We start from the raw sequence: 25,460 nt of genomic DNA on the forward strand, positions 1-25,460 counted from the left end.
TATATATATATATATATATATATATATATATATATATATATATATATATATAACTTAATGCACAGTAGTGTTACTGTTTTAAATCACATGCTCCTTCCAGAGGAGGAGTTCTACAGCTGTTTTATTAACTCAGGGGTGCCAAACACAAAAGCCTTGGGCAATTTGAGCCAGCCCTCCAAAGCACAGCTTGCCGTTTGGATTGATTTGGTTTTAATGTTGATCAAGACAGCACTTGCTGGTTTCAGAGAACTTCATCCATCAGTTTAGCAGGGGATTGCAAAAAGGCAGAGAATTGGGTTTGACACCCCTGCCCCCAATCCAGAAAACGCAATGGTCCTTAAAAGGTTTACCACAGTACAGAGAAGTCAAATAATTTCACACTTGTTTTAGACAGCTGCTTTTAATGTATTCACAGCAGTATAAATATTAAAAGAAACGCAAATACTTTACTAATAGAACATTAAATAAATCAGCATTTGGTATTTTTCAAGCAATATTAGTGTGGTTTCTGAATTGTAAATTAAGCCTTTAATATAAATTGGAAATACATATATGTATATTTCCATACTCATAGCGGAGAAAGTCAACACAAATCAAAAGTTTGTTTTCAGCAATCTCATTCGATGGCTTTTAAATTATATGTCAGACTTCACACACTTACATAGGAAGATTGAATCATTGTAACAAACAAAAAAGCCATCAAAAACAGTTCAGAAGTGCAATATGTGTTTATGTAAAACTGCTGGTATTAGCTGCATCAAGCATGCACTGAACATATGTCAACGTGGTTTGTATTTTTTATAAATATTAATATCCCTTCAAAAAAAATATATATTTTGTACAACGCTTTAAACAAAAGCTTACATCATGTAGCCCCCTTGCTATTTACTGATACAAGCTCCTGCTGAGATTGTACATGCATTAAAACACATAAATCCAAAACAAATCTGTACAGTATTTACACATAACTTAATCTACATCATCAGTTACAAATAGAAATATTTTTTGCAATTGCACTAAAAAATAAATAGAAAAAGAAATAACCACTGATTAATTGCTGTAGCTGTTGAACTAAAATACACAGATTCTGGCAGCAAGCACATTAGATACATAGTACAGTTATACATTATGTAAATACTAGCTTGCATATACATTGCCTTGATACTTGACTATTATTCGTGCTACCATTTACAGAAGGAATTATTCAAGAAAAGCTTAATTTACTGCTTGGTACCCTGTGTTGAACTACGTAGTGTGTAAAATAAGCTATTTTTCTTCCTTAAATAATGGAGTCAGGCCAGCTGACTGAAAATACTATTGAATTTTGTCTTGAATTTTTAATGTTACATTTTAAACAGAACAAAAAAAAAAGATGAAACAGCACCTGAAGTACTTTGTGTGTGTAAAAAAAAAAAAAAAAATTGCCATCAGAGACGATGTAAATTAGGTGTCAATTACTGCGTAACTAAACGTTGCCACTGACGAGGGTGATTACCCAGTTTCTGCTGTTCATATCCTGGCTGTCCCCCACACATCCTGGCATTTGCTAACCCACACTGGCAGCTGTTTTGTTTTCGTTATTAAAAAGCACTTTTCTTTTTCTTAAAACAAGATTCACAATCACTGCTCAACGGTGTTTGTCTTCATTGTATTCCATTTTTTCTTTGCCTTTTCAAAAAAAAAAAAGGGCCAGACACTGTTCAAAGTACAAAGACCCTATTTCACACGTTCATATTTGCAGAACACACCTCAACTGAGGGGATTTTTTTTTTTTTTTTTGTCTCCCACTTGCCAGAATCAGTCCGGTATTAACATGCAGCTCCCTCTCACAGTCCAGTCTCCCAGTTACCTTAACAAAGCCATTCACTTCTGAAGTCTATACTGTAAAATACTGCTGAACTGTCCTCTTTAGTTCAGTTTACTTCTTACTGGCGATTCTCCTTTTCCTGGTGGCCAGCATGTCATAGAAAGGGTCCCTGCTGATGCTTGCTCTGAATAGGAGAAACATGAGAAAATAAAAGTGTGTCATTCAATAAATGTAAAATTCAACATTAATCCCAACAGCCCAAGGTTTAGAATTGTGGGGGGGTTTATTACATTTCCCAAAACATAATTATTCCTCTTGAACATTAAGATATCGCCTGCTGCTTTACTACTACCACCTAGCCACAGTTTTGCTCATTTTAAGTTCTAGAACATGTTGCTCCCAGGACTACAGAGAGCTGTTTTCATGAAAACCGTCATCTTACTTGATGGATTTGGTCCACTCCTCTTTTTCTTCAGGAGTCGGTGCCGATATCCTGTACACCACATGGTTTCCCTCCACCACTCTGCCATCGGCTTCTGTCTTGCATGCCTTGATCACCTGGCCTTTGTGGTTAGGATTGTAGAGTTCAAAGCAGTTCTAAAAAGAAAATATCTTTAAAGCTCAATGTCAACTTGAATTATCTTAAAAATCTGCTAATCAATTTCAGTTTGGATTGTTTCTCAGTGCTAGAATTCACCACTGTAATGCAATGGACTACAGTATGTTAAAAAGCAGCATATAGAACAACGGTACAGAAAATATTAAAATGACTGAACTTCTTTATTAATGAGTGTTTCCTTACATATTCAGGTTGGGGAAACATGGTATTAAACGTACATGTATTAGATTAGCCAAATAAACCAGTTTTGTGGGTGGCTTTATAGAGCAGTAATGTATTCTCCAAGCCACTACAGTATTTATGATACCTGCGCTGGAACATACTTGAAAACAAGTTATTTGCATCTAATTGGTCCGGCAGTAGAATGTTCCAAGAAAAAAAAAAAAACACCTATCAGCCAATTATCGTATACAATCCGTGGAGAAATGTGTGTTCTACCATATTGTTAAACAACTAGAGTGAACTTACCGGCTTTCTAGGGTCCTCCACTTCACGAATACTGAGATTCTCCAAAGGTATGATTCCTCTTGGTTCTTTGTCCTGTTAAATATAAAAAGGTACAATGTCAATATAACAATACATTCTATTTTACAAAGATATATGTATACCAACTTAAACAACACAAAAAACTTACTGTTGTATATTCAAAGTAATAGAGGCAATTATCAGTCAGAATGAACCATCTTCGTTTCCAGGTTTTCACTCTTCCCCCTGAAAAACATATATTAGCATTAGGATGGACAAAAATGTTGCATGTGAGGAAGAGGAATCAAATAGTACAGTGTTTCCAAAAAAGTTAATTTCCATGACAAGCCCATCAGGATTAATTCAGACGTGACAAAGTCTATAGCCAGGTCATTTGAAATGATAGATGTCGTCAAAACAGAATACAATGTAGTTCTGTCTGAACAAAATACTACAATTTTTCCTTTTTGGGGGAGAAAAAAAAAAAAATTGTCCTGATGCAATTTTTTTTCCTATGCCCCCCTCCCCTCTGAAAAACATTTTTGTAATGTATTTATTTTTAGAAATGGCCAAATGTTGCTAGTAAACCCTGTTAGCAGAAGGAATGTGCATTTAAAAGATTTTAAAAAAATGATATTCATGAGTGACTGCATGCACTAAATCATAATACCATTAACATTAAAAATATGTTATTAATTCCACACCCATCCTAACATTCTACTCCAGGCAAAAAAAATGCTTAGTGTTATTATCCTTATGGTGATGATGAATCTGGTCCTTCGCAAAGTCAGCATAAACTGGAAGATTAAAAATATATATGTATATAAATATACATAGATCCCTTTCTTACTAGAAGCAGTGATGCAGTCAACAAAACAAAATTCAAACCCTTTTCTTTTTAGCCATGTATCATGTTACTTCTCAGTATGAGCCATTTTGAAGTCACATGGAATCCAATGTTTTTCTTTGACACAGGAATAATTATAAGTTCCCAGAAAGTGTTTTCATTTTGCAATTAGGCCAATATCAGGAACAGCATTACAAAGCCTTGAATAAAATTTTTAAAAAAGAGCTTCAAATCATAATGAACTCTGGCCTTGGAGATCTGTCCCAGATTTCTTGAGATATTCATGTTGTTAACTATACATATACGTTTCCAAAGTTCAAAGCACTAATCTGGAGATCACAGGGCACTATCAAATTTTTATTTTCCAAGAACACATATTTTAGACTGCTGTTGTGGGTTATTTGCAGTGCCAATGTGACATCTAATTTGGTGTCTTCTGAAGGGAGTAACAGTATACACAGTTGAAAAGGGTGATATACATTGTATAGTACATTGCCTTCCACTTAATTACCAAGACCTGAGCCAGCCTAGAAAAACTGTGTGACAGAGACCTAATTTCAGTATTACCACAAAATGTCTCTTGAACTTATTGTATTCTGTGATTTCACAGAATATATTGATCTGAAACCCAATTAAGCACTTAGCCTTTTGACGGAAACTATTCTGACGTGTTGTATAGCAGCGAAATGCTGCCTTTTTCAACACCACAGGTCTGGGCATGCCAGGCCTTGAGGGTAAGCATCGCTTGACAGACACCCCAGGAAGCCCAAATGAGTCAGGGATGGTCCAGTCATTTTTTCCACTAAACGGTACCCATGAATTCATGGACCGTAACTGGATGTGGTTTTTGGGTCTGAGGGTGCAGCTGCCACAAAATGCTTTTGCAACTTCAAAAAAAGCACCAGAGGAGACTTTTAAAAGGGTGTCCGAACAAAACACATAGGCATGTATGTTAAAAACTATGAGAATCTGAACAACTTAAAACTAAAATCCGAAACAAGACAGTAAAACCAAACCATTTCCGTGGATGAGATGTAAAACCGAGGTCCTATTGTAAGTGACTCTACAGCAGTTGATGCACAGTTCACCCCCTAGTCTCTGTAAGTCACTTTGGATAAAAGCATCTGCTAAATGACCAATTAATTAATTAAGAGGCAAATAATATACTAACTAGTTAGCAGTGATTTCAAAATGAGGCAATAGATATTACATGTTGCTGCAGGAATGTGCTGGCTTGAATCAGCTACGCCCTTCATGGTTGCCTCCAAACCTCTGTAACCTAGCAGTTAAGTGCAAGGCTCTGTACTGCAACTACAATGTTTATTAAAAGAAACCAACACTAAAAAAAAGGTCAGAATGAAGAGGGAAAAGAAACAGGATGAGAGGGGCTGGAAGCCATTCCAGTACATACCTCCTAGCGCAGAATAAGCAGAGACAGCCAGTCATAGAACAGAAAGGTGATAGGTCATAGGCCATAAGGAAAACAAGAAGTCACATTTAAACCACTTCATAAAAAAACTACAAGCAAAAAAAAAAAATAAAATACAAAGACAAATAGAAAGGTCACGAAACAATGTGGTGGGGATATAAAGAGACACAGGAAAAAGCATTAAAAAAAGCTGAAAAGATAAATGCATTGCTTCTTTTGAAGAAAGTTTAAAAGTAAATAAATACAAGACATCAAAAAGGATGGTACAGAGTTTCTCAGCATGCTGTAGCATCTTTATACAGTGTATGCTTCCCTGCTATCTGTTCTGCAGTTCGTTGCACAGACTGTATACTGTAGCTTCAGCACCAATTGTGAGCTTGGGTCCTAAGACTGAATCTGTAAACATTATTATAAGTGAAGAGCACACACAGGTATTGAATGACATTTTAAATTCCTTATGTAAATATTTTATTTTTATATATATGTCTCCCCCACTTACTACAATGATACCATCAGGCTTTTCATTTAAATGTTTTTATTGATTTAAAATTACTAACCTAGTTTCAGCAGCCAACCTTCCCTATCGGGGTTGAAAAATGTGTGCGTTAAGTCGTTTCCGTCATCTTCTGGGATTTTGAACGGCTCATTTTTAATACTGTCATACAAGTTCTGCAAGAAAAAAAAAAAAAAAGGGATAAGTCACAAACCCACATATCATATGGAACATTTGTGTCAGAAATATTTATGATTGTTTTCCACGAATGCTTAGCTGTTCAAACAGGAGCACAACTGAAGTAAAAACTCATAATTGTAGTTTAAGAAGGCGGCGATTGGCACTGTACTTACCCTGAGTAGCTCTTCTGGGAGATCCCCTCCTTCATTAATCCCACGGTTCATAGAAATGAACCTCTCCACTGCTGGTTTATCCCTTACATTTGGATTGTGTAAACTTGTATTCAGCATAATAATGGCAAAGGAAAGGACGTAGCATGTGTCTGGAACAGATGGAAGAACATTCCAGTTTCTAAGCTTTCTCAAAAGTTAAGAAACATTAGGATGGCTTGCATAACAGTTGAATATTTCTAATATTCCAAAGGGCATCCATTTCCTTTTGCAATTGTCGTAGAAGTTTACACCTCAAACTCTTGTAATACAGAGAATAAACAAGATTGAATAAACAAGTTTAATAGTTTGCAAACTCGAGAGCACACTCAACACACGCAGGCGTTTAGGAACACCAAGCTATGCTCTGACTTAGTCAGTAAGCATAATATATACCTTGTAACCTGCAGTTATTGCAAGCCAATCACAGAAGCTTAACTCAATATTCGCAGATAGCAACAACTTGGAAGATTAAGATGAGACCAATCATATGCAACAATAAAAACTTATTTAAATTGCAAGCATCCTAAAATTATACCTTATTTTAACTAAGTCAATTACATTTCTGAGAACTGTCACGGATGCAGCTTGCGGTTGCTAAATAAGACAACTTCCTCTTTCTAGCTAGTAGTCAGTACCTTTCCATCCCTTATATGGGCCACCTGTCCTGCAGCAAGAAAGAGCAAGTATGCTCACAAACAACTACCAATAATAATACATTATTATTATACCTAAATCTTATAACCCGTAATAGCATTTAAACCTGAGCATGGAAACCCTAAACAATCATTTAGCAGTAGCAACATTGTAATTTTCCCACCACACAATGGAGCTAAAGCTTAGAAACTCAAGCCCTAGGTATACAAACCCATAATCCCTGTCCTAAATAAATCATTGTTTGTTGCTGACACACTTTTTTCCAGCACCAGCGAGCTATCAAATGTGCCTGCAAAGTTTTATCTTGCTCAGTCAATTCGTGCTGACAGCTCCAGTCCCATTAAACTCTGCACACGTCAGGACCGATTCTATTCAACAAAGCCTGGTCTTTTATAGAACCACAAGTGATTTGTTCCATTGCTTTGCTGATATGCCGAATACTAGGGATGGGCTGTAAATTAGAGTTTAACATTCTGAGCTTTGCTCTTGTTGTTTTAACTATCCCAAGCCAAGGGATGGAAGTCACAGAAATTACTGTCTTCAGCTTTCAATAGTTAAGTTTTATGTTATGTAGAGACGCTGTAGGTGGACCCCAGCACAGTCAACGGGTTACCGTACAGCATGCGTTATACACACCTGTAGACTGGAAGACACCAGGGTTACACTGGCAGTACCGGGAGGCAAAAGCCTCCATCATACGATCAATCTTCTGTGCTTCTCCAGGAAGTCTGAAGCTCCAGAGAAACTGTCTGTTGCAGAAACAACAAGTTAAGAATGAAGCTTTCCCCACCTGACTATTAATAGAAATACAGCTCTGCTTCCAGCTGCTTGCTACCGCTTCAAATTCATGAGCCTTTTCACCCGTATTTCACACTGCTAATTACACTCCACACAAAGCATAGCTGCGAGCGCTGCATGCCGTGTGTGTTAACACAGATTTCTCAGTTCCAATCATTTTTAAAACCGTGAGATTCAATTTTAATCCTGGTCTCTGTGTATTAACAGATGAGAAAGAGAACTTTTAAATCAAATCTGAGGTCTTAAGCCAATTTTTTTATTTTTTTAACCAGACTTTTTCTAGAGAGAAACTGTGTCAACGAGGTCACAACTGTTAACAATGTTTTTCATCAGGTGCTAAGGAACACTGTTAAGTTGAGTTTTCCTTAAATGGTCAAAGCTCTAATTAAAAATGTCAAGGTATACCTTAAGGCTTGTACAAGATTGAGGTCAGCAAACTCATGAAGCTCCACGAAAGCTTGTAGAACTTTAATGTTAAAGTCGTCTCTATAAAAAAAAAAAAAAAAGACAGACATTTGACAAATATATATATATATTTACATTACATATTTAAGCTTTTGACATGCTTATTAAATAGCAACTTTGAAATATGTCAAGTAGAACTGGTTCCCGTGGGACTTAAATCCATGCTTGACAGGCTGAGTAAATTAAATTCAAGGGAAAAGGATCCTTCTAATCACCACTGGATGATCCTTTAATCAATACATCCTGATATGCATTAAAAACAATAGAAAGGAAGGGCAAATTCACTTATCCAACATTGTTCATGAAATCACTTAACTCAATTCGCCTCCTCTGTCTTCCACAATAACCTCCTAATTACACATACTGGCATGCTTCAGTACCCCCCTGTATGACAAGTGCAATTATTATTATTGTGTTTACTGTAATTACATAAACACAACCAAACCTCAGCTACTTATAGCATAATGGAAGAGGCACATGTTCAATTGGTAGAGAATATTATCACTCCATAGCCATTGCACATATACCAGTCCAGTAAACTTTCACCAGTGACATTACCTGGTAAATAATTCATTACTATTTCAGAATTATTGGTGCTTTTATCAGATTCAGGTAAAAATCTACTTAAGGAAGTCTTAGGTTTCTCTGTGTGTGTGTGTGTGTGTGTGTGTGTGTGTGTGTGTGTGTGTGTGTGTGTGTGTGTGTGTGTGTGTGTCTGCACGCACACAGGCATAGTTACAATGGTGGCAGTGCCCTTTCTGCCTGATTTAAACAAAATACAACCAGGAATATAATTTAAATTGTATTACAATTAACAACAATTAGTTAGATCATCACTACTGTATTTACTCGTCATGTTTTGCGGAGGAAGAAAAAAGGGGGGATATTTATAAGCTGTCATCTCCAGAGATGTCTCATTTTTTTTGCAAATTTAAGAAACATCTGCTCTTTGAAAGATCTGAATAGCTGTGGAAACATTTCAGAAATTCGTTCAATGAATCCAGACAACCTGAAGCCATTAACAAATTCCATACAATTGGACATGTGTCACTGTTGGAAAACATGGATTGAGAATTGATTAGCAGTTTGCTACACATGTGGCCTGGCAGAGCTATACTGGTGTTCTTTTCTGAAAAGAGACTAATATTGCAGAGAGCAGACTGTTTGGTTCAAATTGCATGTACTGCTAACCACTGATAGAGACGTTGCGTCTACAAGCTCTTGCCCAACATTGACTGCAAGCTAACGAGATAACAATGCTGTGGACTAGAAGGGAACAGGCTCTAAAACTTCAGGGAGATTGAAAGAGATAATGCCACTAGGATCAAAGGGGGTTGCAAGAAGATAACAAAAGGCAGATGTATGGACCTTTTGTCTCCAGGAGTGTGAAGAATGCAGAGGTTGTCACACTAGTTGTTGTCACACTAGACTACACACACACACTCACACAATAAATTAAATTACCTTTGCAACTGGTTAAGTGTCAGAGAAAGGGGAGGTGGACCATCTATACAGAGGGGTATTTAATGTCATGCAAACATTGTAATGATGAGTATTCTGTTTGTCTTGTACCTGGGACCAGACTCCCTGCATATTTCAATAAACCTGGCAACTGATTGAAGAAAAGGACTCTGTGCATTTTCTTGAATCTACTTACTCACCATCCTTTATTTTATTTTTTTTAAGTTACTTCAGTCACACAACCTAAAAGTAAGAGAAAAGGCCTAAACTGCATATAACGAAGAGCCCCTTACTCACCGCTCCCCCAAATAATCTCCGATGACCGTTTTGTTCAGCCCTTCCCCTTTATATAAGAACTGGGCTATATCTTCTGCTGTGTTTTGCAAAAGGTCATTTTCAAGAAGAAACTTGATTCCCTGGAGAAAAAAAAAAAAAAAAAAAAAAAGAGATCTATGTAAACAGTGAAGATGGAAAGTTTTAAGACGTGATGTTGACTCAATAACTTCCTTCTTATTTAGCAAAAGAAAAAAAACAGTAGCAGTAGCAGTGGGGATAGTTGTCAGTTAAGCTGAGCAATTCTTGCTATTGTTTGAGCAATGTATCCTCCCCTCGCCACAGTACCCCTCAATTGTCAGGAAAAGCAGGACGCAGGGAACTATTGGTTCATCTTTAAAAGAGCATTCTGTCAGTGTCTGCTCCTAGTCAGAAAAACACATCTTCCCAGGGGAGGGGTATACAATTGGGAACATTTACAAGATAGGACATGCACTGTTGAAGGTACTGTACAGGATTACTTAAAATAAAAACTACTTTTTTTTTACCAGACAATCATCAAGCTGATTAGGAGCTCAGCAATAAAAATGTAGCCAGGAACAGTTCGTTGAGATGAATCATCTCATTTAGAAGAGCGTCCTGTGACACCAATTCAACAGCCAAAGCCACGATTTGAGTGGAAATAGTTAGGCCATAGGGGCCCTCATTATTATTGAACCAATATGAACAGACAAGAACAAATGACCTTCAACAGGCTGCTCCATCTATCTCTACCAGTAGGTGACACTGGAGAGCTCAGAGGAGTGGCTAAATCAGGGGAGATGTCTGTCGGATTGCATGTTCATATTTCATAAATCATAAATAAGCAGGACGATTTATTACTCATCACTTTGTTTCCATATAGGACAAAAAAAACATAACCTTAAACAGAGGTTGGGACACTCCTGCTTGATTCATCTAAAAAAAAATGCTCAATATTATTTTCCCCCAGTGGGTAGAAGATCTTTATCCATCCTTATGGTAGTATAGCAATCAAAGGTCATATCTCATGAATCAACTGAAACCAAAACTGCCTGCTTAATATGCTAGATATGTACTGTGATCATGCAGGCTCTGAAAGGTCAGGAAATGAGTGAATCATAAAATAACTTGGTGTCAGGTAATCCCACTTTCATTTTTCCCCCCCACACGTGGCACAATATCTATCAAATGTGAAATGTCTATACTTAATTCTGGGGCTGAAAAGTGGAATATCATTTAATAAATTCAATTTAAAACTTCCATCAAAACAAAAACAATACATGGAATTAGGTTCCACAGCCGCTGACAAAGTTTTGAACAGTGTACGTATCTACCTTCTTATGATCCATGTTAAACTTCTTCCTTCCCATTGCAATTTGTTTATTTCTCTGTGTGGTTTTGCTGTAGAGAATGATGAGAATAAAACCCTTAGTAATGACATGGTTCTCTTCTGGCAGAACCAGCAGGTAAAACAATCCAATCCGTGTACTCAAGATTAAAGAAGTCTGAAATGTTTAAAACTACACAATGGAAGTTATAAAGGTTTACATTGATCTAGTCACACCCTACAATGTTGCTCCTCAAAACGATACACATTTAAAAATGTACTGATAAAATATCAGTCAGTATTGACCTGCTGGGATAATTCATATCTGGTTTGAAATTAAAACGTTGTGTATATTTTCTAAATGTAAATCTCCAGTAGCTGGTAGAATTTCATTTCTGCAGACCATGGTCCAGTTTCTGACTGTAGATCACAGCTGGTGGCGGTTCTCAAGGAAGAGTTAACAGTAAAAACAAATTTGCCTCTCAATAGCAATCCAGGAGCACAATAACTCACCTGAGCTTGAAAACTGTAATTCAACACAACCTGCCTTGGTTAGAGCCAGGTGCACAAGGCTTACAATGTCTGAGCAGGTGCTGAAGCAGTCAAATACAGTTCTCATTGTTACCAAACAAGCAAGTTATAATATACGAACAGGGATAAAGCAAATATTTAGACGCTTCTGTTCAAACATGACTTCAAAAAATTTAAACAATATGCATTGTACTCAGCGCAGGTACTGCTTGTAATAGTGGCTTTATCCAAAGAGGCATGTGCATGGTGGTTTGCGCAAGGATAAAAAAAAAACAGATGAATTAAAAAATAAACTGGGTGTGTGCATGCATGCATCTAAAACGATATTAAAGATTACAATGACAGACAGTATTGTATTTGAAGTTGAAAATAAATTATTTTCTGAATACTCACCTTTCCCCCACACAAGTCAACTGCTCAATTTCAGTCATAACTTCAGTAATCTCAAACTTCAGCCTCTGCGAAGGAATTAAAAATACATTTCATTCTTCAGCACTGTACCGTGGTGTGAATCATAACGCAAAAAGGGGATAACACCCAAACTTATTTCCTTACAGTTAGTAGTTATTTATACAATAAGCAACACTGCCGAACAACTGGCACTTCAGATTGTAGAATGGCCATTGGTGCCTGTATTCTTTTCATTTTCTTAAACCGACTACCAAAAATAATCAACAAGCCCATAACTGATCATATGGCCACTGAAAAAACTTTTCTAATGATTTAAAAAGATATAAGCAAAGACACACTTTCAGTTTTATTCTTCTATACCCACCTCAATATCATCCAAAATTTCCTTTTTTCGACGTCGTATATTTGTCAGTTCTTCCCTCTCTACTATAGAGAGATCTTCAGGCACTAAAAATAAAAACAAAATATTTACTGTATCAGAATATTAAAAAAAATATCTTCAGTGATAAGAAAAAAAAAAAAACACACCGCACAGCCAGACATTTCACAGTAAATAGACTATTTCATAATTTAGCCTCAAACTTTTTAATCTGTAAAACTGATGGAAGCCCCTAGTTAAAACGACATTAAACTTAGTTCCAAGACTTGAATTCCTTTTTTATTCCGAAATTAAATTTCAAGCCCCTCTTAAAGAATGACAGCAGGGACCTGGAGCCAAAAATACAAGCAAGCATCTGGAAAAAATGAACGTCAGACATTTCTATCCCTTGATTCCAGACAGCTTTCCGTTCACTAACATAACTGTACAAAGGGAATCTATGTTTAAGTCTTTAAGAATAGGACATCTTATGCTTAATGTAAACCATCCAGCCATAAATTGCTTTCACCAACCCCAAAACACCACCAGCACTTTGCTCACGTGCTCGGCTTGTCTGGCAGTCCTGCGAGTTCTAATTTAGAAATTGTTCAGACAATTAAATTAAGCATTAAAACCAGGCAGGTGAACTATGTCATTTTGAAATTTTGCTAAAGCATATTAATGTATTTTCTACATCCTAGACGGTCATGTTTTCCATATCTTTTGCTGCGTGAAGTGTTACAGTACAGCTGCCTGATAACCTTTTAAAATCATGTTACAGTTTGTTAAACACTTTAGTATTCAAATTTAACAAAGCCATTTCAGAACAAAAAAAGCAATACATACCATTTACTCCTGAATACTAATGTCTGTACAATTAACTGAACTATCCCGGCTAGTGGGCAAATGCATCTATTTCAAAACGTAATTGTTTTATGACCACGAGTGCACATTCGCTTCCTCGACTTACTGTACAGTAACATTCTTTCTATTTAGATGACTCTATTCTGCAGTTTCAAACAATGGTATGGGATATTTCTTCTGTATATAATAGATTGATTGTGAAGCATGCCCCTGTGGTACAACCAGCCTCATACATTATGTTAGAAGTGCACTCAATAGAAACCCTCCTACACTTAGCCAACAAGAAAAACAGCTTCACTGACTGGGACACAACACAAAACAATCCATGCTATGTATTAACAGCCACCACAAAGAAAGGCTTGTGCTTTCAAGATAGACATCAGAAACGCTGGGTAATTTGAGATGATCGTTTAATGCGCAGTTTGGTACAATACATAAAAACATATTGTGTGTATGGAAAGTTTACTGTAGCATTACAGTACACGCCATTGTGCTGCAGTGACCCCATCCTGACTGCTGAAGCGCATGCTACAACTAATCTAAAACGCTAGAAACAATGATTGCATCTCTTGCAGTAAGAGCGTTTCAGTGAATAATTAAAGAAAAAGATCCGTTTCAGCACTCAGTTCAAGTTAAAACGTTTAAAGTGACTGCCAACATGAAACCATCAAACAGGCACACAAACCACAGCCTTTATATAAACTGTGATGCCTGCTGTCAATTATAACGCTCAATACTGTTTGTTTCTTTAAATCTATTTGTCAAGGGCATACAAAACTGCAGCAGCTCATTTTCAAACACCACAGCAGTTGAAGATTTTAAAATCCGTACCTACAGACACTACCATCCTCCTGGTCTTACCGAGGTCTCTGGGATAGCTTCCTCTACATTTAAAGAGTTACTTTAAGCTTTGTGGTCACAGAAGTTCTATGCACATTTCACGCAATGATGAAAAAAAAAAAAGTGGTCAGATACACGTGGGTGCCACGGTATGACTTTACTATAACTTAACAGCAGATCAACTAAAAGAACCATTATTACTTATTGTATTGACCCGCAGTCTGTATTAAAACTGTAGTTTATAATAGTGCAGGAATATAACATATAATAGTGAATGAAATAACATCACTAGATAGGCTGCAACAATGAAAAACAAACTAAAAAAATGTTCTATATGGCCCAGCGAATGTGCAATCCAAAGCTGGTAATATTAACACGTACAACAGAAAGACACTTCTGTGGTTATTTGAAATACTACAAAATTAAAACGAAGCTTCACAAAGAACTTCTATTTAGCCAGCTGTCATTTGATACTGAAGTTGATTATTTAAGCAGGACATGTGCTCTGAAGGGGAATAATTGAATTTTAAAAATAAAAAAAACACAACACTTTGCAGCGACTGTGTTTGGAAAGCTAATGGAAGTCAGCAGAATATATTCCATAATCAAGTGGAAAAGTGGGATTTTAAACCCAGTCCAGGGGACCCCTGTGGCTTCTGGTTTTCATTCCAACTAAGCTCTCAATTACTGAACTAAACCGTTCATTGAACTAATACATTTGCTTAATTAGACCTTTGTAATTATTTTCAGCTCTTAAACAGTTGCAGATTTCAAGTTAGTTATATCATTTTATAGCTTACTAGAAATCTGCGCCTTAAAAAGATCCCTTGCACTAGACATACTGTAGCTCGGAATTTTGCCCAGGGTGTTGTTTGGAACTGACATGCGACACTTCTGCTATTTCCACATGCACTTAATCAGTGTCTAAATATGGTTACAGGGTTGGGGTCAATTCCAGTTTCACCGAGTCTCACACAACCTAGAACAAAAGCATCTTTCTTTCCTTACAGGGTTATGAAAATATGTGGAAAAACCTTCATTCCTAAAAAAACACTCTGTCCGGTAATACCAGTCTTTTCTTCCCAGAAATAAATTGTTACATCATAAACAGACCTTTATTGCTGCAGTTGCTTTACTGAGTGTTTGGCAAGTAGCTGGTAAACACCTGATCACACACAATGGGGCACAGCACAGGTGAAAAGCACTAGTGGCTACCAGACTAACTCTTAATTTACTCCTCAAGGTTCTTACATTTTTGGGAATTAAATCTGCCAATTGTTTTAATAAACAGCCACAAACTGGTAAGCAAGTGCTGATACATCTTAGCAAGTACAAAGGGTATTGTTATTGCTAGTGTAATCACATGAATATATTACATTACAATTACAAACAATTTAGGCTATATTTTTTTATACATACTGTATAGTTCGTGCAAACTAGTATGTGGTTCCATGTGCTAACAATTTATTGTAAAAAATCTTAATTTACTGTAATGCAGGAAACCTAATAAACTTTACAAAACACAGTACACGACTCAAGAGAAAGTCATTACTGTGGGTTTTCTATGGTTACAAAATGGGTCAGTGCTTCTGAAATTACTGACATTTTCTCCTAAGTAAGAGCATTTCAGCTAAATTTCTGAAGCTACTGTAACAATTTTTCGGCTTTTCTCTACTTCCATATTTCATAATTTTTCAAATCTTTAATTGATCTTCTGCTTTCATTTCCCCAGAAAGACAATGGACATTTTCAACACAAGTAATGCAGGGGGTTTCTATTAATAGTGAAATGCAGGCGCCGGAGGCAGCTGTAACTGTGGTAGAATAAAGTAGAGCAAGAGAGTATTAGCAGACTGTCAATCAAAGCAGAAATTCACAAATCAGAACTAACTGACAGGCATAGAGCAAGAGCTCTGACAATAGGGCAATATCAAGGTCATGTGATCGCTCTGCTGACAGACGTAAATAGTGTGTTCAGTATTAATAAAATTATAATATGTCAAATCCGCTACCAAAGAATAAGTATAAAGAACAAAAAAGGCAGCTACAGGAGTCTGAATGCGTTTGTACCACGGGCTCAGTTTTGAGGTGCTGGAATGTGTTTTTTCTTTTGTAGAAACGTTTTCATACTAACTTTTGTACTTGACAACATTCATTCACTTTGAGACATGTTTCGATATTAAGTAAATCAAGTTATTAATCAAACTCAGAAATCCTGTTGCATACCGGTAATTGATTTATCAAAATGTTTGGATAAACTACTATTTTACTGATTACTGGCAGTTCACAGCAGTCTTAAAATAACACTAGAATATGGTTTGTTGGAAAATAATAATAAAAATTAAAAAATAAAGTTTTTTGACATTCAAATTTCTTTGCAGATGCATTTGTTTTGATAAGTTTTCTTTCGTTTTTTTTTTTTTTTTTTTTTTTGGGGGGGGGGGGTTTGCAAGCCAACAATGTGATTTTGAAAGTTGTATTTGGTTGTACAGGGTAGTGGTGAAAGAAAGTAACCAAATGCTAGGCTCTCGTTTCCTTCTGTATTGTGAAATTATCCCAGAAATTAGGATTCAAGAGCTATGTTTTTGTGCACTTTGTACCTGTTTTACTCAAGTGATTCCTCTTCAGGTATTTATAAATGGGAATAATAAGAGACATGCACTTATTATACAAAAATAACTGCATTTAAAAAAAAAAAAAAAATTTATGCAAAGGTACCTTAGCTTAAGATTTGATAAAAACACCTGTTTAGTTCTTGCAATTTTATTTATTAAAATTAATGTGTTTCAAAAAATGTTATTTTCAATCAGCGCATATCCGATGTGAATTCCATCTGTCACAATATTTAGTCAAATGGATAAAGGACCATTTTGATTAGGTTTATTTACAATGTTACAGGTGTAAACATACAAAATATTTTTAACTTGACATTTTCCTAAGGAGTGCTAATAGTGGGCCACAGTGACTCCTGCAGCTGAACAGGTGGGCCTCGGGTAAAAAAAAAAAAAAGTTTGGGACACTTTGCAAACTACAACATCAAACACAGATAGCAGCAGCTGGTTAACGAGAGGTGTACTGTATCTCTCTCTTTTTGTTGCTTGTTCTCATACAATCCTAAGAGAAAGAAAACAATGATTTTTGTTCAATACAGATAAATTTATTTCACTGTAAAAAAAAAAAAAATAGTGTCTGATGGGTTGAACAGATTTATCACTTAATTCATCCAAAAATGTGGCTAAAAGCAGGCAGGTGTAACTAGTGTCCCCAAACTGCCCCTTCAGGCTACATATTTGAGGTCTGGTGAAAGCCTTGCTTGAAAATAAACAGAACAAGGATGTTTTACCAGAAAACATTTGACTTCGAGCATTAATAAACTGAAACATAAATACAGTTTAGCCAGAGAAACAACCCCATGGTCTTATCTGGGTCATTCAGGAAATTAGTAAATGATCTTTGTCCAACAGCCTTATTACAGAGAATGAGTTAACAAGCCACAGCACAACTGCAATGTTACACGTGTTGACATCTCAGTATTTTTGATTCTTGATATAGGAACTACCGGTTTAGTGCCACTAAGCATATCGCACTGCCTAAATGGAATTTTCTATTTATTAATTGTATTGTGTTAGAAATATCATTTTTGTAGTACAATAATAAATACATTTATATTAAATACTCCCCCTAACCCAATGGCGAGGCCAGGCAAATGGGACACACTTTTTTTAAAATTTTAGAATAAGGTTTCAACTGTAGATTACCCCAGCGCAGGAAAAAAAAAATCGTGGGCAGTTTTCTAACTGTGCTGTACATCCGTGCCATCATGAACAACGCCTGGGTGACATGAACAAATAGCTCAAACAACACATACATTGACACAGAATCAGAAACTAAATAAACAGGCATTCATTACTCAGGGGTAAATTGTGGGGGGAACATGGACTGTATTTTGGACCACAGCGAGTGCCCAAAACAGTACAAAAAGAAAGAAAGGTGGAGTCCAAATGTCACAACGTGTTTGAGAACATTACAACAGCAGGAAACAGGCGCTTCCTTGCAATCACCCCAAATCTTTTTCACTTCACACTGACGTTATTTATGCCAAGCAACTGTTAAGCTGACCAGGAAATCCTCTTTCTGTCTGAACTATGACATTCACACGGTCGGGTCACGTCTTTTAAGGAAGTCACAACATCAGTAAAGTAACTATAACAATTAACCATATAGAAATTGAGCCATACTGATTCAGGAAAGGGGAGAGGCACCCTATACTGTACACCACACAATACCAGATCTGATCTACAGTGCAGTACCACATATACTGTTTTTAAAAAAAAAAAACTTTTTAGAACTGTGTGCTGCACAATAGCACCTTGCTGTAATACCTCAAATTGCATATTCTACGCCAGTTTTAAATGAAGTCCTTACTGCGCCTTAAAAGCGGAGTCCAAACAAACAAAACCAAGTGCATAGATCTTCAAATGCATGAAGTAATTAAGAGTCCAAAATGCTACAAAATCAAAATTATGCAAAAAAACAATTTTATTTATAGAACAGGCAACAAGGTTGATATAGTGCAAAAAGTGCTCAATGCAAACATTTCAGTCGCATGACCATACTCTGTGCTATATTAGAGGGACTATATTATTAAATACAATTATAAAATTTCATTATAGGACAAGTTACAGAAAAATAGCAAAGATAGAAATCCTCAGGTAAATGCATCACATTGTTAATTATTGAATTTTAAGACCTATCTGATTTTGTAGTTTATTTAATTTCCTGCCCTTGCAACTTACAATATGTTGGTAAAAACAAAAGACAACTACAGGTGAGTAATCAATGAACTTAAAAGTGCCATCCGTAGGAAAGATGTACTCGCCACTGGCTAGACATTTTGCGGAGGTAAATCATTCCATTTCAGACTTAATTTTGTGGTACACAAAGATTATTTCAGTCTCGTAGAGGGGGTGACTTGAATCAAAAGGTCAACCAGGGCGTCCTCAGCTCACCATGCACCAGCGAACAGACCCCAGTGGGCTTGCCTGTAAGCTGCCCAGAGCTGCGCTGTCCTCCGACACTAGTTCTGAGGTGGCTGCATGGTGAGCCTGCAGTGTGTAAAGAAGCGGGCGGCTGACTGCACACTCTTCGGAGGACAGCGTGTGTTCACCTTCGCCCCTCCTGAGTCAGAGCAGGGGTGGTAGCGGTAAGCTGAGCCTAAAAATAATTGGACATTCTAAATTGAAAGAAAATAATAAAAATAATTGGCGATGACTAAATTTAAAAAAAAAAAAAAAAAAAAAGGTCTTATGTGGCTCCATGGCCACGAACGGTTAAGTCTACATAGTATTTACATATTTTTTTGTATATTAATATCAGTGTTCATTTTTATTGGCTTTAGTACATCTATATGAATTGAAATACTCTAATCAACAGCTTTTAATTCAATAATTAACAATATGATGTATTTAACTAATGATTTCTGCCATTGTTATCTTTGCTATTTTTCAGCAACTCATCCTATAATGACATTTTATAATAGTATTTAGCAATATATTCCCTCTAATGTCTATCTATATTAACACATTAAGTGGTCTGTGTACACATTGTTTTGTCTTTAACTGAACACCTGACCTCTGATATTTACCTTTAAATTGAATTAAGACCTTAAATATTCAGGTGTTCTTCATTCATTACCACTGAGGAAGGTCATGCAACCGAAACGTTTGCACCGAGCACTTTTTGCACTTGATCAACTTTACAATTGTATCCTATGTCAGCACACATACTGTAGTCCCTGTAATGCGTTAATTACAGGCTGCAGCCATCAATACACACAAATCTGCAGCACGGATGAAAAAGAAAATTGAAAAGCAAGGATTAAACTCACCAGCAAGCACGTCCTGTCTGCAACCTTCAGAACTGCTCTTTATGCAGTCTGCATGCATACCCTGAACTCCTCCCGTTAGAATCTTAGCAGGTGGTTAAAATAAATACAAGCCAAAAGAAGTCACACATGTGTTGGGCGACCTTTATATTTTGACCTTTAAATATTTATTGTTAGAATGGAAGAGCCCAAAGGGATCCTCTCTCCTGTTACGGCTATTTATTTACAAAGTGGTTTGCTACAGTAAGGGTTCTTTTCTGCCTTTTAAAGCAATGTGACGATTACCTGTCGTAATCTGTTTCTGCATTACTTGATTAACATGTCATTGGATTGTAAATATCCGGCTCTGGGAGTATCGCTAGATTTAAAATTAAATGCATCATCATCAACAACAGAACTGGCAGCAATCCACAAATAGCACAGTACAGCAAATCAGTCTAATCTGAGCAGGGTGCGACCGGCTGAACATTATGAAGGCTGTGTTGACCATATTTGTTTGTTTTTTTTTATTGTAAAAGTAGTGTGTGTGTGATTTTAAAGCATGGGTAAAGGGGGTACCAAGGGTGTTAAAAAAAAAAGTACAATTATGCCATTAACAGCCTTTAAATATTGAAGCTTTGAACTCTGCGTATTGGAGGGCAGTGTATACACAACAAAGGCTTACAACTACCCTGTGTAGCAAATCCCTGGTACAAAACACTAAACATAACCAATACAACAACACTGTAACCCCTCTAAACCAGGTTGCTTTCATTCATCACTTCATTTTTCAAAGTGCGGCAGTTCATGATCAGTCTAACTTGGTACTGCATGATCCCGAATTTTGGGATACACCTATTTCCTGCAGCTTCAGCAGGACATGTGAAGTACTTTTAATTCCTGGACGATACACAATACTTAAAAGGCATTGCATATCACCAGTTCATCAAGCGTAACTGAAAGCAAGATACTTCTTCTCACAACCCAAACCAGACAGCCAAGGAATAGGGAAGCTGAACTTACACCCTGATCAGAGAGGAATGCAGCAGACCAGCTGACTACAGTAAGATTAAGATTTACACCAGTCACTTATCTGTAAAAAAATAATAAGAGGAATGCAAAGCAGTCACCCATCAACAGCAAACATAACATAGAATGGCAGGTACTGTGAAGAGGAGAAACTAGGGCTTGGTTTCACAAATACTACTTTTTTTTTTTTCTAAGTAGTATCACTCAGCAGTATCACTTCGTTTTTTTTTAAATTTAGATTTGTATCTGTCTGGGCCTGGCACCATAGCCAACAGTAGTCACAGTGTACATTACAATGTACCACAAGATACACAACTATGTAAAACCACTTCTGATGTAACCAAAGAAGAATCACATGTCAAATCTGTAAAACAAGCCTGCCGCACAGTTTACATTAGCAAAACAAAAAAGCCCTTTCCTTTTCCTTCTGCCAAGAAAATGGGATAATTCAACAAATCAAATGATAATTCAATAAATCAAATGTATTAAAGACTCCTTGAACTACTTGGACTAGTGTGAAAGAGAAACCTTTAAAAAAAATCGATCCTAACCTTTTATTTTTATTATCATTCACATTAAATATGACGGTCAGCTACATACAGTATGTTAAATTGCATACTGCCAAGATATATTATCTGATGCTGGAGAACTGGAGAATGTGTACTTATTCCATTCCACTGTTACAGATATTCTCTATGCCACTGGCAAGTAAGCTACTGAACCAGTGCACTGATCTTACCATATGTTCACTTGCAACCTGATCCAAGGCTTTTTTTCAATGCACTACCCTGTATTCATTCAGTCATTTTTAAGGATAGAAAAGTTTTTGGTTACTGTATGGTGGGCAAATTGCTAAATGTATTTATTAAATTCATTTTGATATTGTATATAAAATCAAAGGATATTCACAATGCAACACTGAATGCTGCAGTTGCTGCATCTACACTGCACAGCCTCATTTACACTCTTTACCATCGTTCTGTGAGCAATAGGTCTTGCTCCTTCAAAAAAAGCCCCTGAAAGAAACAATAATGGTTACTGATACCACAGAGGATACACTTAGCATATCGTAAACAGTGTGTAGGTAGCAAGCTCACGTGTGTTTTATTAAACGCCTAGTAAAAGCAGGAATGGGTCAAACTGCTCTGCAATGGGAGCCTTATTTCCATCCCTGAAGAGGATTTATTTACGTATCAAACACACTGAACGGCTCACGTGACACTACCAGCAATGGCAGCGCACGGAGCACATACAACACAGTATACAAAAACTTTGGTAAGACCTACAATATCTGAACTAATCTTCTCTGTTCAATAATCTGAATCTGTCTCCAGCTCAGCTGACCACTTGGGGAAAGTATTTTATTCATGACTGCTTCCCTATGGTGAGTCACATAGCTCTGATAACAGCTTGCAGTACATTACCTTCTACAGGGGAATTTAACTTTTTTTTTAAATCTATTTTAACTTTTAATAGCATGTTTTACTAATTATGATAAGACACATCCAGAACTTTAAACACTCAATCATACGGATTCTAGTAAAAATGAATGTAACGGAAACGTTTTGAGCAGAGGTCTTTATACTTCGGTAGAGTAATTCAGATCACACAGGAAAAACAATCTCTCACAGAAATCTCTCCATCCCTCGCAAGAGTAAAGTGAATGCCTGACTTCTGTTTAGTGTCAATTAAAACACAAAGACTATACTGTACCACCTGTAGAAATGCAGCACTGTAAATCAATGAGGTGGAGATGTGTTTTATACAGTAACACCTTCCAATAACACAGTATTACTTTCTGATGCACCTTTTGACTGATTGTTTTCAACATAGGTAGTGTACCCTTTCTGATAGCATGCATTTCAGCTTTTGTGAGCCTGCCATGCCACTGAGGAACTGGCATTATTATTACTGCTGCAGCTTTGCCTGGTACAGGCTCAAACAGAGAATGAAGCACAAAGGATGCAGTTCTGACTAGGCTTTATTGCTATTAAAAAAAAAAAGTGTACAGTACATTTGTAAAGCGAAGATCTACCTTTGTATCCCTGCACAAACAAACACAAAAAAACGTCTTAATCAATCCCTGACAAATGTTCCTATTCTATTGCTTAGGGATGCATTCTTCTGCAGTTCAGAAGGGGGGGGGGGGGTAGCGTTGGTAGAACTGTACAGTGATAAATGAATCATTGCAAAAGATCAAACAACCTTCAATCCACAATGCACTTTTGATTTCTACATGACACACAAATACTGCATCTGGCTTTTCCAACCAATATTATGCATTGGTAAGCCTGCAGCAATCTTCCACCTTGAATCTTTTTTTAAACCCCTTTTACAAAAAAAAAAAAAAAAAAAAAAAAAAAAAAAAAAACTATAAATCCTTCAAAGCAAATCCTTGCAGCTGATCAAAACTGAATCCTCTTTAGATTTTTTTTTTTCTTAATTTTTAAAATCTCTTTTGCAGATTTATAATGTAGAAGGCAACTTAATATTTGTGTCCCAATGTATCGCAATAGCATGCTTCAACTAGAGTACTGTCTATAGGACTAGCTGAATCGAGAACTGTTTGTGCAACAGACCACCACTAACTTACTGTACTGCACAAAAAATATATATTTTTACTTTAGTTCAATGCAGAGTGAAATTGTGTCAAATTGACTATACTTGAGGTCTGGACCTAAATAAATAAATAAATAAATAAATAATTAAATAAATAAATAAATAATAATATCTCATTGGGTTTTCATTTTGGGAACCAATACCTGTGTCTAAATATACTATTGTTAAGAAAAGCAATAATGATTACTAAACTTAGGTTTCAAACAGACTACTGTAACCCATTATGCATCAATTAAAGTAAATATATCAAAATATGAATCTGTATTTAGCAATGATGCCTTGTGCGTATTATTGCCACATACAATAACAAATCGTATCTTATTGTACAAGTGTGCAACTACGAGTCCTACAGTATAATTTATAAGGCAACATAGTAAAGAAGCGAAAAAAGCGTGTAATAATTTATGACTGCATAATGCTACAAAATAACGTATTAATCTCGATGTTTAGCAATGTCTACGCTGACGAAATCACTGAAACCAAAATGTGAAAAAACACAAGTCCCTCCCGATATTAATTAAATACAGATACTGAACATCCACGAACAAATCCATCCTGAAAACGCGCTTTAGCCCTGTTGCTGTACAAACGTGAAAATACACATGTATATATGAGTTCTGAGTGCATAGAGAGATGCTGTACAGGACTGTACTAAATAAACAGCCGTCAGTACTGTAGTGGAGCAGACACTGAATTAAAAAAAGGGTCACGATTGAACCGGTTGGTTTTAAATTCCAAAGATGCTCGGTCTACCTGCTCAACCCAGCTGGTGTGGGTCAAACTAAAAAAGGCACAAACGACTATTTGTTCTAGGTGTATGTTTGATCCATTTCCCAGAGTTACGATCAAAATAGTTTAGATTATAAAGTAACAGAAGAAAACAAACAACGAACCCCTGGCTTTTTAAAAACAACACGTATTTGTGTTGATGCTGCTGTCCACAACAAAGATCTTGTATCGCCGTCCTTAGCAACACCCACAAACAAACAAACAAACACAAACAAACCGTAGAATTATTAACATGCCAAAACCCTTACCGTGACTCTCTTCATCCATGCTTGCCAGTGAAACAGTCCCCAGAAATACCTGATAAAGGTTACAACTTCAAATAAGACGAGGTAATACGGAAAACGGTTTTATTTAAATCTTCTGTGTTTTGCTTTTTTTTTTTTTTTTTTTTTTTCAGAATACCTCAGAAGGTTCTGGGATTTCTTAACGCGGTTTAATTATATTGTTAAACACACGTTCCTTATAATATTAGAGTTTTTTTTTTTCATTCCTTCGCTATGCTATTACTAAGTCTCTCCTTCGAGACACCTTCTGTTCACACAATCCCAGACTGCCAACCGATCGGCTGCTTCGACCTCTTCAAATGCGTCACTAGACCGCTCCTCCCACTGCATGACTGACAGCAGACAAGCCCTTACCAGCAATTACCAATTTTTTCTATAGTTGTATTTGATTTACAGCAAAAACTGCTTAGTTTAATAAATAAAAAAAAATAATGGTTTTAGATGGAATATACATGGCAATGGATTAAGACGACCATAAAACTATACATATAGACACAGTTAATGAAAGAGCACTGCATTTTGTGGCAAATGGGTACATTTTTCCAAGTTTACTGTTCACCTTGTGCAGCTCTGTTTGGCAGGCATACAAACTTTGCCTGTTAGCACCCCAGCACAGTGGGAGGGCTAATTAGGAATCAGGGGCATAGAAGGAAGCAACCACCCATAAGGAAACACTTTTGTGCTCAAAATGATTGATAACAGTGCAGGCACCATAACGTCCTGTTCCAATGGAAACATGATCTCAGAAGTGAGCGAGGGACACTATTAGCACCTCACGTGTTGGAGAGCTAGTTAACTCTTTCAGTTAGCTGCTGGTGAATT

At 36.5% G+C, this 25,460-nt stretch overlaps 1 protein-coding gene across 1 annotated transcript; it reads right to left on the reverse strand.

Annotated features, from left to right (window-relative positions):
* Positions 1–39: 39 nt before the first annotated feature.
* On the reverse strand, positions 40–24,923 carry LOC121330964 (cytohesin-3-like). The gene is made up of 13 exons (XM_041277988.1): positions 24,603–24,923; positions 12,358–12,440; positions 11,976–12,040; positions 11,059–11,125; positions 9,728–9,846; positions 7,910–7,990; positions 7,343–7,455; positions 6,014–6,162; positions 5,725–5,836; positions 3,061–3,137; positions 2,895–2,966; positions 2,250–2,404; positions 40–1,991 (listed from the first exon to the last, which is right to left on the reverse strand). The coding sequence occupies exons 1-13, from the start codon at positions 24,619–24,621 to the stop codon at positions 1,919–1,921; spliced, it is 1,185 nt and encodes a 394-aa protein (XP_041133922.1). The 5' UTR covers positions 24,622–24,923; the 3' UTR covers positions 40–1,918.
* Between the last annotated feature and the right edge of the window lie 537 nt (positions 24,924–25,460).

Source organism: Polyodon spathula, chromosome 18 (assembly GCF_017654505.1).
Source record: "Polyodon spathula isolate WHYD16114869_AA chromosome 18, ASM1765450v1, whole genome shotgun sequence".
Classification (NCBI taxonomy): domain Eukaryota; kingdom Metazoa; phylum Chordata; class Actinopteri; order Acipenseriformes; family Polyodontidae; genus Polyodon; species Polyodon spathula.

What these genes read in the sequence shown, in the direction of transcription:
- LOC121330964 (XM_041277988.1), bottom strand. An exon ending in AATCTTGTACAAGCCTTAAG is followed by an intron (nt 7,456 to 7,909) that starts GTATACCTTGAC and finishes TTTCTGCAACAG; the next exon opens with ACAGTTTCTCTGGAGCTTCA. An exon ending in AGGTTGGCTGCTGAAACTAG is followed by an intron (nt 3,138 to 5,724) that starts GTTAGTAATTTT and finishes TATGTTTTTCAG; the next exon opens with GGGGAAGAGTGAAAACCTGG.